Raw genomic sequence first — 20,103 nt, 5'->3', positions numbered from 1 at the left:
ATCGCTCGGATCGCGTCAGAGAGCTACGCACTCTAGGTAAACATTAAAATAGTAAATAGCTCTTTCAAGAGTAGGTAAAAAAGAAAAACGACCGAGTGAGCCTAAGAAATAAGGAAAAAGAGCAGCGGCGACGAGAGTCGAGAGGCCAATGTGTCGCCGGCCAATAACGTAAGAATGGTAAACAATTACGGAGCGGATAAGCAAACATCGCTTGTTAGTTCAGAGATGTTGGTTCAGCGCGCTACACAACTACGAAAAATCTTTCGAGCGGAATTACTTTCTTCGGGAAACACTCGCCGTAGTTCGACCTCTCTCCGCCGTCCTTTTTATACACGTTTACACCGACCCGACGCGACTTTCCGTCAGAATATCGTTACAGTTTCAGCCTCCGCGACTCACCCGCGACGCTAGGGTAGAGCTGAAGCAGCGCGTCGAGCAGCATACCCTCGTGGAACTCGCCCATGTCGTGACTCTTATCTCGTCTACGTCGGTCGAGGCTCCTGGGGCTGCGGCCACGTCGTTCGCGGGGTGGTCTACCACCGGCCGGGCACGTGCCCCAGGTGGGGCCGCTGCTCGAGGTGAGCATCCTCGCCTCCGAGGGCTCGCCCACCGACAGCTCGTCCTCGGCGAACTCGTCCTCGCTCGCCGGCTTGGACGCGCTGGACGTGCGGTGATGGTGACGGTGATGATGGTGATGATGGTGCAGACGATTGCGGGCGTTCAACTCGCTCTCCTCGTCCGTCTCCGGATGGTCCCCTGCGGGATCGAAATTCGTTTAAAGGTTTAACTTAACGGTACGACGATGATTGCCGGGATAAGAGCCGGGATTTCACTCTTCTAGCGGGACGGGAGATTGATTAATCGAGAATAAAGTCTGTCTGATAATCGGAGAGGGTTAATTGAAAACGCCAGAAAATGGGAGTACTCCTTGGTGAATGCGCGATGGGAATTAATCAGGTAGATAATTGGCTCTGCGAAAGTAAATTATTTAGCAAGATATGTTTGAGAGAAGAAATATAGTAGATTCGTATATATAATTATTCACACTCATATTTCTGTTGAGGGAATTCGGGTGGAACTGGTTTAAAACGTGATTAATAAACGGACGTTACATTTTAATTGCGATTTGACTGAGAAATTGGAATATTAGTTTTATAGCTTTAGCATTAAATTCTGTTTCTCGAGATTCAATAATTGTTTTTTGAAATCGTATTATGATACTGCATTAATGCACATTAATTACTTTTAAATCTCATTCTCAAATTTGGTTAATAATATCGTATAATCGTAAATTATAATTACGATTATACCGATCCTGCTATTTTTATAATTCAAATAACATTAATTTATATTGTTTGTTGACTTACGAGCTAATAACTAGTTTTTATATAAAATATTATAATTATAATAATTAAATAACACGAACAGATTAATTGCCAATTTTACTGTCACGCAGATTTTACACTTATATTCTTTTGAACGGTTTAATAAAAAGATTTCAGCGATTAATTAAAATTATTTTAAATTTGAAAGGAATTATTAAACATTCTTCTTTCAAATAAAGTGCGAAATTTATTTTTATTTTAATTAGCATAATTTGAATTTTATGTCATAAGAAGCACGATTATTTATTTAAAGAACACTTCATAAAATATCATGCAGATCACTGCAATCGCAATTCCATTCCAGATTACACATTGACCGACGAAGAGCAAGTTAAAACAATGGATTTGTCTGATCATAGAATGAAGGATTCGGTTTGGCTTGTGGGAACAAGCTGGACGGTAAGCTCGAGGACGAAATCGGTTTAGGACGAGGAGTCCTAACGTTGTAACAATTAAAGATTCCGCCGTCGAATGCAACCGGAGTAACCGAACGATCTATTCCGCCGATACTTCGGCAACTGAATTCAGCCTCGCGAATTGAATTTTCATCTCGTCGATTTGGCAACGCGAGAACTCGTTTTGGTCCTCCGTTAATTGCCTCACGTTATTCCGCCGAAATGTCGACGCTGAGCGCGAGCGTTCGGCCGCGATCGATACTAACGACACAACGGGGCGTGTACGTTTGTTACGCATGTTAAAAAAAAAAAAAAGAAAAAAAAGAGGAATATTGTATAAATAATCGCGACGTAAAACGGAATCGGGGGTACGCGGCGCGGGTTGCCGACGATGAAATCGGCCGCCGTGAGAAATTGAACGGGCGCGTCCAATTAATTTTTATCTCGCGACAGAAACGCGGAAGAGAAGAACGCGATCGGTGGGGTCGATCGGAAACGAGGCGGGATAGAAGGGACGTATATCGGCCCGAATTATTCTCGAACAGATTGGAGGTGTTATCGGACCGGCTCCACTCTCTCGGCATTAAGTCCGCACTCCGCTGGCCATTAAACCACTCGAGATATCCTCCCCACCCCCACTCTCCCCCTGTCGTCGCGGACGAGTGTCCTCTTGAAATATCCTCCGTTGCTCTTGAAACATCCTCGGCGAGGATAGGAAGATGATCAGTTAACCGTCGACGATGATCTCGATCGAGACCCGAAATTTCGGTCTCGTATATCCCGGATTCTCGATTCCCGTCGTCCCCAGATTTCTCGCGACCGCGAAAATAGCGGGATATATGTCCGGCTAATAATAACAACTTAAACTCTCCCGAGATCAAATGAGCTAACCGTACAAGATAATTTGCATAATCCCGAAATATACACGTCGATTTCGCGTAAAATGATATTTTTTTCTTCCTTTTTTTACTGAAGTAATTTTCAGATCTTCGGGAAGGAGGTTTGAGATAATTCGAAAGGTGTGAGAGAACGCGTATCCAGAAATTACACGTGACGGGAGGTGAACAACTTCGAAATTATTAACATTACTTCTCGCACCTTAGAGAATTATTCCGTCAGGACACACGCCACTTCCCCTTCGCCAAGGTTCAATTTGATCAATTCCATGAATTTCGCGCAACGCGCGCCGAGTTATTCTCCATGTCGACGCGATCGCCGAGCGGAGAATCCATTGAATTCCCTGGCCTTTTTACAAGCCCGCGAGGGACAGGACCACCCTCTACGAGATCGATGTTCCCTCTCTCATCTCTGGAGAACGACGATGCGTATATATATATATATATATATATATATATATATATATATATATATATATATATACGCGCAGGCCGAGTCCGTGGTTACGACTAATGCACGCGGTGCAGCATGTATATTCGATTACCAGGTTCTCGTCAAACGTCGAAAGCCTCATCACCATACTAATTAGCCGTCCAACTAATGGGAAGTATAAGTCAGAGGTCGTGTCACGCTTATCTCCCTTCGGTAAAATACACGAGAGGAGCGGAGTCACTGCTGGGAGAAAGAGAAAGGGAGAGAGCGAGAACAGGAGCGAGAGAGAGGAGAGAGGGGAGAGGGAGGGGGAGGAAGAAGAAATCTCGAAGAGATCACGAGAGAAACGAGCGAATGAATTAAACGTAAAACTGCATTTATCAGATTTTCATTTATTGAAGCTAAGTCGGATTGTATTTTTATATTGATACATCTCTGATTATACACCTTGTAAATTTGTCGATCTTCATTCCTCGATTTTTAAATTCATAACTTTTTAATTATTAATTATTCGCGATTATTTTTAGATGTGATAAATGTCTGCCCTTATAAATTCTTAATGAGTAATAAATCTGAATGTATGAATCTTTTTTTCCTTTGTATACAGCTTTCGAGTTTATACTTTCATTCAGATCACGAAGCTCTTCGTCAACCTTCTCGATAATTTAAAGATTTATGAGATCAAGTACTCTTATTTTCGTCCTATTTTTCATTTTTTATCCTTTCGCGTTTTTATAAGTCCCCATTTACGTCCAAATCTTATCCTCTTTTTTTCCCCGCACATTTTCAATCTTGCGAACTCATTGAACTCAGGCCGGAATTTCCGCGATTCCACGCAGATTCTCACTTCCAAAATCTGTTGCATCAACGTCCTTAAAAAGTTTCCGTCGAAACTCTTTTTTTGCCCCATAAATCTGCCGCGACGCAGACGTTCTCGTAAATCGCGACGAATCTGCCGGATTATTCTGATAAATGCAGTCCCGCAGTTACCAGGAACAAATCAGAAGGGAGGAGCACGCGAGGGTGGCAAGTGCAAGTGGGTGGTGGATGGGGGTGGGAAAGGGGGAAACGAGGAAATCTCGCAGAGCGCGCGTTAGTCGATGAGATTCAACACTAGTTCAACGCAGCCGCATGTTAATCGTGTATTAAGCCAACCGACAGACGGACACACCGCTTCGAAAACTCGTGTACTTGTACCTATGCGTTTCCCGCGGGTATATTCGACCCCGAGGGGGTCTATATACTCCCCCAGCGTCTTCAGAGGCGAGTCTCATCTAGAAGGAGAGTGCGTGATTTGCGCCTGCATGGGAATACGTCAGGGTTTCTAGTGAGTCGTCGACTCGAGGCAACGGGATAGCTTGACAGCTCGATCCCACCGAGCGATCATTTATCTTATTGTTATTTACCGTTTGGCCGATTATAACATCGTGCAAAAGTTAAGCCTAGTTAAAGTAATTTATGATTAGTGTTGCTATATGAATTTTTTTTTTTTTTAAGCAATTTTAATATTACCTTGATAAATGGTTATCTCTTGTTACAGAGATCCTAAATAAAGATATCTTTTTATTATTTTTTTCAAACGATGCAAAAATGTAAAATTTTTCTTCGATAAATTCGAAGATTGTAAATTCCTCGTGTCCAGTTTATTTTTTTCCCAAGTCATTTTAATGAAAATTTCGACCCTTCTTTTTCCACTGTTGCGTTATCGTTCTCGAGATTTTTTGGCGTGATTTTTTTTTCCCGTAAAAAAAAAAATCGCGACCCGTGAAAGGAGACGCCCGGACGAAGCTCCAAAGTAAACATCGATTATCGGCACTTACCGTTGCTGAGCTCCTCGTAGACAGGATTATAGAGGTCCTGCGATGTGTAAGGATCAGGACCGGGGCTGCTGCAGACGAACACCCCTCTTCCGCCCTCCTTGACGTCCAGCATCTGCCGCGATAACAAAAGTGTAAGTTAGAGAAAAAGAGAACGGATGGCGCGACGTGGAGGACGACGAACGCGGAGGAAGAAATATTTCTGAACGTTGCGCGTTTTCCGTAGAATTGCTATCAAATGACGTATCCGTGACTTACATTTTTCATACAGCAATGTAAAAAATACTAACGGGGCAACGTGAATATTAGAAATCGATGAAGCTTCAGTGAGTAATTGAAGATCCGGCAGTTATACCGCCGTGATTCATTTTACGTTCAATTGCAATCTCAATTCTATCGCGATATAATAAATTACACGTCGTTTGAGAATTAAGACCGCCGCCATTTTCTTCCTCGCTTCGCGGGGTTGAAGGGTAATTAGTCCCGGGTTGTGACTAAAAATAGGTCAGCTCGTTACAAACGAGCCGAGGGTTCGCTTTTCCACGGTTATTTTACGAGGCTCTTTAGGAACGGCGACTTGTTTACGACAACGTTGGAAAACAATTAGCGAATAAAGGAAAGGGATACGGAGGATGGGGTACGAAAGGGCAGGAGGGAGACTAGTGAGAAGAAATGGAAGGGGGTTGACGAGAACCTTAACACTCTTTTAGCCTCCGTACTTTCCGGCCGACGATTAACTCGTTTCTACTCCTCCTCGCTCCTCGAACCTTTTGTCTATCGAGCCGGAATTCCAACCCCGGAAATGCTGACTCGGAAAACCGGAAAAGTGGGGGTGTCGAAAGTTAATCCCTAAATTGGCAAGATAATAAGGAACGATCTCGTCGCACAAAAAAAGGAGAAAGATATTCATCTCGGTTAATCCTATGTTAATCCTATTTCCTGGTACTTTTCTTGACAGGTTAAACAATTAATTTCGCTTGTGGCAGTTTTCTAATTTGATGAGATTTTAAATCGTGTTCCACGATAAAAATATCTATCCTTGACAGATTGCGTTTTCGCGATCATCGATGCATTAGAAATTTCATTATCTATTTCAAGAAGAGGGTTTCCTTTTGGAATCTCCTTGCCGCAGGGGGCGAAGGTTAATCGAAACACCCGATAGACAGCAGGGAGGAGCGTGTGTAACCGATACACGACATAATCGCGGACGCGATTTAATCCCTTCGCCTCGTCCTTGTAATGGCTCGTGTGTCGTCGTCGCAAGCCTGCCGCAAGCGGTTTCCGGTCTCCATGGCGGCGGTATCTCTGTCCCGGCGATGGTTTCCGAGCTGAATCCCGTCACCAGCTGGTTCTCCGGTTCGGCCGAGGTGTCGCGTTAACGGGAGCAAATGACGCTGCGATCCCCAATCTATCTCGCTATCACCCCCACTCGTCCGGGGGTGACCATAACTGTCCTGTGATCCCACCGGATACCACCCGCACGGCGATTGAAACCGGTCTAATTTCGGGGAGATCAATTTTCCGTGTGATATATAACCGAATACACGTTCCGAAAGCCGGATTTCAACTTGATGTATTTCATTCCCCAAAGACGTAGAAAAATACATTGGAAATTAGGAAAGCTGTGTCCAGGAAGGAAAAATCAAAAATTGATTCACGCACTCCTACGCACGACTTTCGTTGCGTCCCCTTGACGTATCCAAGTTAAATTTTTCCCTGATAATTCTAATAATTTTACCCGAAAACCACCCACGCGATTTCCCACGAGAGATCTCACCGCGAATGTTAATTCATAATTTATATTTCCTCTTTCGCGAGGATATATTTGTGTCGATATGTTTGTCTTGAAATCGTAATGTAGTTTCCCGCAAAACGAGATGATCGCGAATGCGTGACGTAAATTGACGACTCACGCGGGGGTTGAAATATCGCCGATAGCACGTGGGAGTATCGGATCCATGCGAGGGCGGGCTTTCTGTGTTTCTATCTAAAATTATATCTCCCGAATTGTGCACGAGTCGCGCTTCCTGTCGCCTGTTCCTCGGACGAACGGACAAATGGATACGATCGGATCGGATATGTCGTTATATAACAACGCCGTGTCTATTTTCCGCACTTTCTCGCGAGATTCGTCGTGTAATCGCGCGTCGCGGCGGAAGCATGACGTATAAAAGATGCCCTCTCTGTGTTAAAAACGCGATGGAAACGTGGGCCGAAAGGTCGAACGTCGTCGTCGATTTTACAAAACATTGAAAATAAAATAAAAAAAAAAAAAAGATGGATAAATTCTGTCGAGTTGCGTCCGGTCTCTGGCGAGGCCAATCGATCGCGCAGTTTCATTGTGCACAGAAATATCGCGAAACACAGTTTTATATGTAGGTACCGCGCGATATCCCCCGAATAAAATACTATTTTACGCGCGCGCTATCGGTTAGCGTATTATGTTGCAACAATCGTGGGGATACGAAAGCATATTGAAATATCTTCAATTTACCAATATGTTGCACCAGATTCGTATTTTCACGCGTGTGTGAGTGTATACTTCTATACACCCGCGTGCTGCCCACTACAAAAGCCAGGGGTAAATATCGAGATTAAAGTTAGAAATTTTCGCGGACGTTGTATTTATTATTCGATTTAAAATCCATATTCGAATATTTATTTATCGCATTTTTCCAAGGAAAAATAAATAAATACATATAATTTAATCTAATTTCTCCCAGGAATTAAACCATTCTAATTTGATTTTTTTTTTTTGATTCTATCCACATCCGTTGCGGAATCGACCGGATTTTTTTTACCGACTCGACTATCTGCTATTCGATCTTCTATCTGCGGATGCAATCGAGTGTTTGTAAGGATGCTCTCGCGGAGTGCACAAATTGCCGGAATCGAGTTAGCTGCTCGGTGGTCCGCGCGGGGACGATTAGAGGCAAAGGAAACCGGGGACCGGGGTTTCTTGCACCCTCCATTGAATTCCTCGAGGCTATCGTCCACCGAAAGAAAAGGATCCCTCGTCTCCGCTGGCAAGTGCCGGCGGCCTTGAAAGAGGCACGAGGTTCATTATCGTGTTTAGTCTGCAGGAGTCGTCAACCGGGAGTCTACGATTTTTCGAGTGCTCATCTCACTTAATTTTATAAAAATCACATATAATTGTTTGAAATATAATTTTGTGTTTTCCATTGTTTTTTTTTTTTTTTTTATAGAGATCGGAATATGGAATTTATATTGCTCGATAAAAAAAGAAAGATCGAAAGAGTATTTTGTATTATGTAAAATGTAATAATTTGCTTTGTTTAATATTATTAAATAAATTCAATAATAATTTAATCCGTTCCGTTTTAATATTATTTATATTTGAATAAATCTCTTTTCGCAATTCTCTGCTTAATATTAACAAAATACGATTCAGTTAAATTGTGCAAGAATTTTTCACATATAGAGAGCTGAAACACAATTTTCAGTTTTTACTTGCGTTCTAGTGACAAGATAATTTTTATTTAAAGGCCCTCTCTTATGAGAAATAGAGTCGGGTTTTTCGAAAGTCGAGTTACGAGTTCGCCAAGTCGCGTGTCCAACCTTCGACCTCTCGGAATTGAGTTAGGCACCATTAGCGCGAGAGCTCGAGATAGAACGAAGGCAGAACCAGGTTTCCTGAATCAAACTTCCGCTCATAGCTCATCTAAACGGCGCGAAATGGCAAGAAGACTTCTCCAGTCGTATAATGAAATTTAGTTTACGTTAACGAACAGAACAAATAAAGCTCGAAATTATCGCGAGTCGTATCAAGTTCGGTCGTATTACCCCCGCATAAGTTTTAATATGCAAAACTTTTTCGCAATCTTTTGAAATTGCTAGTTACGCCTCTACTCCAATTTTAATATTAAATTTCTTATTTCCCGCAATTTCATTTGGAAATATTCCGACGGGAGGATAAAATAATCTCGCATTTACCGAGAAGAACAGAAGGCAGGCCTCAGCGCCGCCCCTCGTAAAGGCACTGCCGCATTTTTCGGCGAGTTATGAGAGTTGGCAAAGTTCCACACGTTCGGAGAATTTTCAATCTTCCGGCTGAGAAGTTCGATATTCGGTCGGTTTCACTCGCGCGCGCGCGCGCGCACGGACCTGATTATCCTAATGATTTTACGGTACCCGATGCGAGTTTTACTTGGCCGAAGAAGCGAAACGTGTAAAAAAACGCGGCCGTACTACTTCTCCTTCCTCCTTCGTTCTCGTCTTTCTCGTTTTCTTCCTCCGCCGGTATTAAAATTCTATGTCTGTTATACGTCCCCCATAATGGCCGGGCTGGTGCTCGCGGGGACCTTTGAAAAGTTGATCGTTTTAATGATCCCGCGGTCCCCGCAGGCGGCCGGCACCTCGCTAAACTTAGATCTTCTCTTGGACGTCGGCGACAGTGCATACTTAAAGTGTCTTAAGCCGATATAAAAAGGAGAGACGGGATCGCCCTCCCGTCCTTCCACCTAACTGCGAAAGTTCGTGACATAAATAATCGAGAACTTTTCTGAATTAATTCCGATCGATCGGGAAATCCAACGAAATTTCAACGAAAAAGAAAAAGGAGACTTTTCGACGAATGTTTGACATTAATCGTGCATTTGAGAAACAGCGAAAAATACAAAAATTTCCAAAATACCTATTCTTGATCTTTTTAATGAAATTATTCTTTACATCAAACGTGACAAAACAATGTTCTTTTCGAACATTCGATAAATTTATATCTAACACCTCTCGACATTCATCATTTCGTGTATACATGTAAAGACAAGCGGCAACTGTCGGCTTCGGTGTCCTACATACCGTGAATAATATTGAGCTACTAGCATATGCGAGACTTACGTATATATATATATATATATATATATATATACATCTATATATTTATATATGTAAACACACACACACACACACACACACGCGCGCGCGCGCGCGCGCGTGTGTGTATGTATGTATGTATGTATGTATATGTATATATATATATATGTATATGCGCCGATATTTCGTGATTGTATCTCGTTACCGTAACCCGCTAATTGTTAGTTACTGCGCCAATTGCATTAGGTTCTAACTCCGGGATGGTCAGCCCCCGCCCCCCCGCCATTGTATCGTTACTGCTTTGCAGATACAACATCCCGGGCTAATGACGCGGCACGCGTAATCGAGCTGACAACAGGTGGAAGTTAGATCAATAGACTTCCGCCAGCGGAGTGGCCGTCTAGCGATTTATCCGGTGCGGCGCGGCGAGATTTATGACGAGATCGATAATGGTAAAAAGAACCCGCGGACGAAATAATTACGGCTTAGTCGTCGTCGAGTGAACACGCGCGAAACAACCCCCCCACGTCACGATTCCGACTCCCCGCATGAGCTGTAATTTCCTTATCACGCATGTAACTTCGGTAACATTGCTCCTGCATTGTATTTGTAAACAGCGAGAAACACGAAGATCTCCTTATCGTCATCGGGATTCTTAATAAATTTTCAGACACAGCCGAGAATGAAATATTGTAAAACCGAGTAAATGAAAGTTAAAGAAATGACATTTACGATCGGAAATGAGAAAAATGTACTTCGATAATTTGTCAAGTTTATCCGAGAACATATAATTACAAGTAAATTAAATATGTTTAAGGGAAACACGCTTCTTTTATCGTTTCTCTTTCAATTTGAAAATTTGAAGAACGACGGATCATATTGCAAGCTGTAATTTTTTTGTAAATTATGGATATGACTTCTTTAATAATAAATGTTAGATCTTTTAATAAGAATATAAAAAATTGATGTTACATCTGAAATATTCAAATTCTCAATTTTATCCTCTGCGGGGATAATTGGGCACATGTTTGAAACTGAATCATTCAAGCGACGAGCAGACGTTTCCGAAAATGACGACATTGCATACGTGATTTCGTCGGATGCGATTTAATAATATTCAAATATTTGAGTTTTACTTGACCCTCTTTCCGCGTGCTCGCCGAGAGGACGACGGGAAAAATTTTTAAAGGAAAGGAGCCTCTTCTCCTCGAAGAAACACGAAGCGAAGAATGGTCGGTAAATCGGCGACACTGGCGTTACTGTCGGGATTTTCTGGTCTACCAAATTCCTTTGATGATTCGCTGACATTCAAATATTTAAGCCCGGTTCGACTCCGTATTCGCGAATCGACAAGCTGTCACGCGGCGGAAAAAGATCGTGCGGGGAAAAAGCCCTCGGCGGAAGTGCCAAATAAAAACGCAATCTAATTGACACGTGGTTGTCGAGATCGTCGGATCGTAATCTATCCGGAAAGCGGAAGTTCTAATTTCATTAATTTCATCGGGAGATATCCACACATCGTGGAAATAGAATCAGATATCAACTCTTAGTTGAAACGGCGAGGTCTTTTATTCGACCTCGGGATTTCTAAAGAAAATCCACACCGGTGCCATTATTCAGCGAGAGAACACTTTTTTACTTCTCTTCAGTTCTTATTCCCGCGATGAAATCCAGATCTTGAAAAATATATAGGATGTACCGGGCTATTCGCAGATCCTTTCATCTGCGGCTATATCTGGCCTTTTTTATTTATCTCTTTTAATTCCGAGACTTATGACTTCGGTATAGTGATTTTTCTTTCTTTCTCTCTCTCTCTCTCTCTCTTCATTCGCCTCAGCAGAGTCAAAAATTAAAGTCTAATTTATCTCGTCCGATCAAAACGAAATCATTCGACATTGGACTGTTCGCCCCCGACTTTATAATTCGGCTTTACCGCGTGAACGGTGAAATATATGTGCGTCATACATCGCGAGGCATTCAGAATTCCTTTGACAATCCGAGGAAATCGCGAACGCCGCGGAAACCGGGAGGATTGAAGCGATTTAAGCCAAGTCTCCTCGAGCTTCCTCACGACGAGAGTCAAGATCGGGACATATCCTCGCGCATTCTTTCGTTCGCCGTTCCCTCGAAAATCGCAAGTCTCCTCCCGCGCCGTTCAAACATTTATGCCTCTTGTTCTTTCATTCGTTCGTTCGTTGGCGAATCAACAAGCCATGCGAGTCTCACGGTGCGAAGAGAGAGAGAGAGAGAGTCACGTGAAGTCTCGAAATCGGTGGTGATAGAGATTTTCAAGCTCGAGAAGTAAGAATTGCTGCTGAATTTCCGCGCGGAGAGGGGCACGCACCCCCCTTTCGCCTATCCCCTATTTAATTTCGCAATTAAATTACACGTGGCCCGGGCCGCGGAGAGAAAGCGGAAGAAAAAGAGGAAGATCTTCGCGCCGCGTCGTAGGATATTTGCTCGGCTCCATTTGCGAAATTAGAGATCTATTCGTTCGCGAGAGACGGCAATCGCTCTCGGGGAGCAAAGGTGACGCGGCACAATGGTGACGCGTCAATCTCTCACCCTCTACTTGCTCGCGCCCTCCCTCCCTCACAGAAAGCCTCCCTTCATTTCTCCCTTTTTGACCTCCCGTGCGTTTCTTCCTCCTGGCGGACCTGTCCTACTTTCTTTCCCATCTTTTCTCATTTGTGTGAGAATTCATCATCGAAAAGAGAACTCGGCGTCGCTCGGAAACTGCGGTCCGCTGAATTTTCGTTCGTTTCTTTCTGTCTGCATGGGAAAATCCTGGATCGAGCAAAAATTATCTTTTCGTTTAGCAGAATTATACGATTAATGTGACTAATGCGATTGAGCTATTGGAACACCGAAACGGTGCGATCGAGCGGACGTTATAAGCCATATATTGCATATCTTTAGTCAGATAGTAGGAGAAAAAGTTTGAACACAGAAGTGGTTATTCCGTGTCCACGTGTCATTTTCATTTTCATCGGGAGACGACTTTTTGATTGACGCGAGAGAGAACTGGCGTCTCTGCTATGCTTCTCGTAACTTCCGGATTTCTTTCCGATCTCCGAGAGATGCTTGCTTAGAATAATCCGCGATCTCTAGTCGATCATGGGCGAAGGGATGCGAGGGATGGGATGGGACTGTGGACCGGGTTAATAACCACTCCTCGTCAAATTTTTCAGCAAAGTAATTTTATTTTTCTCAAATCTCTCTCCTCCAAACCCTCTCTCTCTCTCTCTCTCTCTCTCTCTCTCTCTCTCTCTCTCTCTCTTTCGCTCTCTCTCTCTCTCTCTCTTTTCCATTAACTCAAGATATACACAGGACCGTCGTTTCTTGCCTCGTCGAGCTCGCGACGTTATCTACAGGACACCATGTCGACCGTCCGGCACGGTGTATAATAAATAACAATAATAATAATAATAATAATAATAATAATAATAATAATAATAATAATAATAATAATAATAATGATAATAATAGAGTAATAATAATCGTAATAATTGTCATAGTACTAAAGCCGACGACAGTAATAGCGGTGTCCCTAAATTCGCAATTATAATGATAGTGCTAATTTACAAATCGAGAAATCAGGCTCTCTCTCTCTCTTTTCTCGCGATTTCACGCTCTGACAGACTTTCGCGCGTGTCTTCTTCTTTATATAATATCTATATTTAATATATATTTTTATATATTTATATATATATATATATATATATATATATATTAAATCCTGTCGATATATCGTTTCTTCATAAGTGCTATTTACAAAATTTACGGGTCTAATCTCTAATCTATTTACAACCATGGAGTGCGCCCGGCCACCGTGCCTGCTCAACCGACGAATAAGGCCCCGCGCGTCCGCCCCGTCTTCCTTCGCGTCACGCTTTCTCGTTTTTTTTTTTTTTTTATTCCTTTCCTCTCCCACGTTAAGCGTTTCTCCGATCTGTTAGTTTGTTGTGGGGGTTGCGCGGGCACGGCTCCGAAGTAACAAAATAAATACTGACTAGCCCGCCCTGGCGCCTCCGCGTCGAGTGGCGGCAGCGAACGAACGGGACGTCCGTCGATGAGTGAAAGCTCGCGTGACTCGAACTAACTTTGAAAATTGACAAATTAATAATAATAAATTAAACAAAAGCTACCTCTCTGTACGCGAGAAAATATTACGAGGGCGTTTCCTCTGCGAGAGACGCGGCTGTGTCCACAAGTGACGACACTGAATGCTTATTTCTGTCTCGTGTAATATAAGATAGCGTATTGTACTTCTTTCTTACAGGAATAAGCATTCGAACAACTACGTCGCGATTGTCTTCAAGTATGTCTTCTTCTGGCATTCAGATTACAAAACGCTCTCTCCTTTAGCAACTAGTGTTGTTACGTGTAATTATGTGATAGTAAGTCAACAATTTTCGTTTAAGCATGGTGCATATAAAGTTGCTCCTCTCCTCTTTTTCTTCTAACTATCATTTCTCTAGAAATGTGAAAAAAGCTACAATCTTTTCGAAGCCAGTGAGGAAGCATCGTGTGATCTGAATTTTTCAGAATTTTTCCCGACAGGGAGCTATAATACAGGATTATCTTTAACAGATAGCGCTAAGTCAAATTAGTCAGTGTTCAAAAAGTGCAAATTGTTAGCACTTCGATCATTCATTTAACGCTTTAACATTTGCTAGAATTCTGTATAAAAATCAAATGCGCGAACACTGACCTTGCTTAATCGCAATTCGCTAAAGCCATCCTGTAATTTTGCCGGGACTACGTGTATATTAAAGCTTACAAGGAGTATTACAAACTAAATCAGAAGTCGGCAGCACTCTTGCAGAGGAAACAGAGTTCGAATCACGAAGCACACACATAGCCTTAGTGTCAATGACAATGGAATACCTGGTCTCCGTCCGCTCGCCGAAATCCGTAGGGCGCCAGATAATCTACGATGATAACCTTAGGACGAGACACAGCTGCGTCTCCCTTTTACACGCTGCGACATCGCGTCGCCTCGCCTCGCCTCGCCTCGCCTCGCGTCACGTCACGCCGCGTCACTTCACGTCGCGTCACGTCACGGTCGCGCGGAACAGGAAGATAACACACTCGGTAATCGAATGTCGCTGGGGTCGACCTTCGCCGACGCGCGATACTCGCGAAGATATGTTGGAGCTCCTGCCTCGGGGTGCGCGGCTCGAGATTCTCGGTCAGGAGCCCTCCGAGGGAGGGATGTTCCAGCCCTTACGCCCTTACGCCGCGACGAGGCTGTCGACCGACGGCCAGTACGACACGTGTCACGTGTCCTGGACGTGCAGGTAGACATCCTGCTCTGGCTGACTGAGGAGATGGTGTATCTGCTGCATGGTGCAGAGCGGACAGACCTCCTCCTCGGTGCCGTCGGCGACGAGCCTCCTGGCGGTGCCGGGCGCCCTCCTGCTACCGTAATCGACGATGTACGAGTAGCCGTCGGAATCGATCGAGCTCGATCTCGTAGTCGTTGATCGTAACAGCCGCCTGCCGTTGCTGGGGGGATTCGCGGTCTCGATGCGCCCGTACTTCGTGGACTCCAGATCCGAGTCTTTGAAGTCTATGTAGGAATAGCCCTCGGAGTCTACGGAGAGCCGTCTGCGACCTTCCTCGCGGACCGCGACCTTCAGTACCGCGGCGGGGCCTGTCGGCCCGTTTGGGCTTGATGGCGTCCGGGCGGGGGAAGCACGCGGTCTGGGTCGGTGAGTAGGAGTGATGGGGATACCGGAGTCACGGGGTCTCGCGGGGACTCGTACATCAGTGGAGTAGCCATTGGCAGTCAAACCGACGTCGAGGTCCCGACACGACGGAAATTCCTCGCAAGGGAGTATCGTGGGCGAGGGTGGAGTGAGAGGCGAGGGAGGTCGCTGGCTCGTGATCAGGGCGTTTTGCGTAACCAGCAGCAGGTGGCTGTCTCGCAGGAGGTTGCTCTCGTTTCGCATCAGCAGCGGACTGTTCGCGCCAGCGCCGTCCGGGGCAAGTCGAGTGGCGGACGACTGGGCGGTGGCGGCGATCGACAGGGGTACCCCCTGCGACTTGGCCAGAAGGGCGCGCGGCGTCCGGTAGCCGCCCAGGACCGCCCGCGACGGCTTGTCCTGGACGCGCAGTATCGACCTGGGGTCGCGATAGTCGAGATAGTCGAGGTGATGCGGCTGCGGCGGTCTCTTTTCCCTGCGTGCAGGTAGCAGCGGTGGTTCGCGTGGCACCGGGGGGACCCGCGGTTGGGCCTCGGGATTTCGTACCTCGATCGTCGGCGCCTGGCCGTGGCCCGCCGGCAGGTGGTTGTGCAGCTGCGAGTGCGACACCGCGTGATCCTGGAGGTCCTCGTAAAGGACGGCGCCGGCGGCGCCGCCGGCGCCGCCGATGCCGGGGCCCGGATGCGGCTGGCCGTCCGGCAGTACGCGGCCTCGTCCGGCGACAGCCGCCGCGCCCGCTGCGCTCTTGCACGGTAGTAGATTTTGCACTTTCCGCTTGTGCCTGTAACAGACGAAAGGAAATGACATTATTACGATGAACGAACGGCACGCGACATATCGAACGACAAAAATATCTCTAATATCAATGAGCGTGAATCATGAATAAGAAATTGCGAAAACGAGGTTGGCTCGTTTAATGAAAATTTAACACGCCACCGTGACATTTAGGCAAGAACTAATTGTTTAAATTTAGAACAATAATTTTTAGCCACTTTTGCTTGATCAAGCTTACACTCCGCGTTTTAAGGGAGAGAAGAAGGAAGGAATTTTCTTCAGAATATTCCCTTCTTTTCGCGTAACTCTTGCAAATTCAGACACGCGTACGTTTCAAGTTAAATTCGGTCAGTCGGAACGATTCTATTGCACGTTGCTTTTGATTTCATTCGAAACACCATCTCGGAAAGCTCGCAGCGAATTCCTCAAGTTGGACGAGCGGAGGATGTTGATATTCTACTTTGCTCTCATCTCCCACTGCTCCTCTCTTCCCCTTCCTCTTCACCTCCCCCCCCCCCTCCCCCGTAGGTCGACCAGCTCCCGTCGACACACCAGATTAGTTGGGAGCTCGTTGCAATTGTTTGTACAGGCGGGCGCTTTGCTGTGGGCGCGCTCGAGAGCTTTCCTCGGTGTAAACTTTAATGAATCGGGCACTGCGTTTGCCTATCAGCGACGTTTTACGTGTATACGGGGCGTCCCAGAATTTTCCTTTATATCTCTTAGTCGCGTTCTTCGACTTGTTTTTATTATACAAAAATATTACATTTTATTAAATAATCAAGCTATTAGATAACGATAAAATACGCCGGGAATTAACGTACAAAATTCTGGAATTTTATAAAATTTTATAATCTAGAAATTTAAATAAATAATATCTTCATCAATTTAGTTTTATAGATTTTATATTTTAATAGAAATTTTGCTCGACGTTGAGAAACAGAATGGTACGATAACACTGAGATACCCGGTATATACGGTGGCTTTTCGCCGCGTTCATCATCTCCTACGCGAATTAACATATGCTCGACGAGCGCATAATAACGCGGTCGTGATTGCTACTTGGTCGGTATCCGTGCGATTGTACAAATACACATCTGTAATACGCGCGTAAATTGGCCCGTACCTCTCACTTTGAATTAGCGTTGCATCTTGCACGGAATGCGGAATCTAATCCCGAATTGTATTAAATCTAATGCACGTGGAGAGCCACGTTCGTGCCGCGTTTCGTTTTAAATCAGGTCAAGCGTTATGTCTTTCGATACACCGACCGTATTCATCTCGAAAACGGGAGCAAGAGAAATTTTTTAAATATAATAAAATAAAAGGACAATTCGTCGTTTCGCCTCGAGATAACGAGCTGCCGTAGCCGCCGGGATGAACGTATATATATTTTAATATACTTAATATAATTTCGCGCCGTAAGCCTCTTCTCGATGTGATAACTTAAAAAAGGATTTCGAGGCTCTCTGTTCCGGGCGAGGCAAAGTAAAAATTATTATACCGCTCACCTTCGCGCTCACCGTTATATTTTACATTCCGGAGACATGTCCGGTGAGTGTTATCTGCGAAATTTCGCGTGTCGCAGAGCCTCGAAGATGATATATACGCGCATCTCTGACCTGTCCATCACGGTCACAGTCGTCTCTCCTCCGCTAATCGCGCGGGCTAAAGCGTTTAAACTCGGCTCGTCCGACTGCGGGGATTCACTTATCCGAGAGAGGATTCGCGGTATAAACGCCGACTCTGACGAGGGTCCCGAGAGCTCTGCCGACCGGAGATAATGATGCCGGTAACATACGGCCGCTGATCTCCGGCTGCTGGATTCCTCCTTTTTAAAGGGATTTCTTCGTCAACGTGCCGTTGGCGCCACGTAGTCGTAAATCACGAGAGAAATTACGTGAAATTACGTGAAATTACGAAATTTATTTAATCCCATAAGTTCGTCACAGAATACATAGAATGTTAAGTAATTAAGGGGAAATATTGGCGAACGCTCCCCGAAACTTTTCGAATACATCGGCAAATTTTAAGCATTCTCGGATTTTCATAAATCAATAATTAATTAAAAGCTCAACTTTCTTAGAGAAACAGGACGCCCTTCCCCTCTCGACTAGTTTTTTGATAAATAGTGATATATCTTATGAAAATGGAAGTATATTTTGTGGAATATTTTCCAATGACTAGTCATTATGTCATTTTATAAAAAAATGGAAATTTGCTAAAAAAAAAAATTGTAAAATTATATACTTATATACTGGTTTAGAAAGCTTTTAAAAATTTTAAAAAATTTTTGAATATCCCATAGACGCAATCGCGATGAAATACGAAATATTTACGATCTCGCGAAAAGAACAGAAAGGAACTCGCATCGATTTTTCTTCATAATTGTTTCCTCAATGGAGGAGCTTCAGCTTGCGAGCCTCCGTCTCTTGCATCAACGTGTAGCGAAGACACTGACGGTATCTGCATGTACACGTTCATGTATATTCAAAAACCGGGGCGCCGCTCGGCTCGCAAAGTAGTTTACCCTTCAAGTTTTAATTATCTAATTAACTCCGTCAGTTCGATAATATTTGCCCGTGTAATTAAACCACAAGCTAAGGTTAACAACTCGCGCTGCACTTCCAGCAGTAGGTCGAGATGGAGTTAAGAAAACGAAGAGATCTACGTCTTTTAAGCGTCTCAAAAGGGGGGAAGGAGAAGTGCGAGAGGGAGGGGGTGGTACGCGGACGCGGATGAGAAGGCGAAGGAAAAGGTGTAAATACGGACCGATCGATTATCGGATCGCTGAATATGATTTTCTGCTTCGTGAGGAAGTGGGAGGAACGGAGCTCGTATAAAACTCTGACTTGCAGAAGCTTTGTGCAAATAACATTCGCGGACAACTTACGAGCAGACTCTCGTTCAGATAAAGTATTACGTTTGCATGCGAATGCGCGTATTATCCGACGGTAAACATAATACTTTCTTAAAAGCAGCGAGAATTTGACTTCCCGAATCACTCGATGCACTTGCAGTTTTACTAAATTCTCAAATCATCGTATCAAACCGGATTGAAGTAATAATCCGACGAAGTGATATCCACTGATTTCCTTGGCATTTGAATGATAAATATTACGCGCTTCGGTCATTTCCGAAACTTCACCCCGTTGGCGTTCACACCCCATCGATATCGCATTTGCATCCGCCATGTCAATTCTTCCCCTCTGCGCTTCATCATCGTCATCGTAAAGATTTTTCATTACGCTCGCTCGCAACTGCACCCCGTCTTCCATTTCCTAATAGATTTCATTTAGTCATGATGATATGGAGAACTGGTCGTTGAAGGGCTGAGAGGTTCAAGAAAAGATGCTTCGCACCTCCCATTGGTTTTCGAAATCGCACAAAAAGAATTAAATGAATTAAATTTTCTGAATGAGTTAAAGACCCAAAGAGAAGATTTCGAGGACGAAAATCTTGAAGAAAGTTATTTCTTCAAGTATTTTTCTTGTTTGAAAGAAAAATGTAAGAAAATGCGCTCTGCAACCCCAAAAGAGAGCCTTTTTTTTTAAAATAAAAAAGTCTCGTAAAAGACATCGTTTCCTTAATTATAATCTTCTTGCTGTTCGACTGCACAATACGAGGAGTTCCCGGTGTAAAAGTGGCTTAAATCTGTACGAAACGAAGATAACGTGGACGTGGGCGCGTGCGACGTGGTGTTCCTCGGGATTTTCCTGGGGTAGGTGGAGTCGAGGGGATTACCAAAGTGAATTCGCTCGATGCTAAGCGCTGAATAGGTCATTTAAGCCGAGCTTTTAACCCGGACTAATTAACTACCACTCCCCTCCCGCATCCTCCCTCACTTACTCGTTCACTCTTA

General features: G+C 44.3%; 1 protein-coding gene across 15 annotated transcripts in view; it reads right to left on the bottom strand.

Annotated features, from left to right (window-relative positions):
• The window catches only part of pxb (putative Hedgehog signaling attenuator pxb), a 347,458-nt gene that overhangs the window by 7,691 nt on the left and 319,664 nt on the right, over window positions 1-20,103 (bottom strand). For 14 of the 15 annotated variants that reach the window (XM_089071034.1, XM_089071037.1, XM_089071041.1 and 11 more), the window contains 3 exons: window positions 16,017-16,251; window positions 4,930-5,041; window positions 400-756 (listed from right to left, as the gene is read on the bottom strand). In XM_089071034.1, coding sequence (XP_088927160.1) covers window positions 400-756; window positions 4,930-5,041; window positions 16,017-16,251 — 704 coding nt within the window. Of the gene's footprint in view, window positions 1-399; window positions 757-4,929; window positions 5,042-13,789; window positions 16,252-20,103 lie in introns of those variants that run through there. The other variant, XM_089071039.1, reaches the window with a different exon arrangement.

This window comes from Pogonomyrmex barbatus, unplaced genomic scaffold (assembly GCF_055798465.1).
Source record: "Pogonomyrmex barbatus isolate J1 unplaced genomic scaffold, ASM5579846v1 scaffold11, whole genome shotgun sequence".
In the NCBI taxonomy this organism is placed as follows: domain Eukaryota; kingdom Metazoa; phylum Arthropoda; class Insecta; order Hymenoptera; family Formicidae; genus Pogonomyrmex; species Pogonomyrmex barbatus.
The sequence above is the reverse complement of the archived record's forward strand: the minus strand, read 5'-3'. Positions and strand labels throughout refer to the sequence as shown.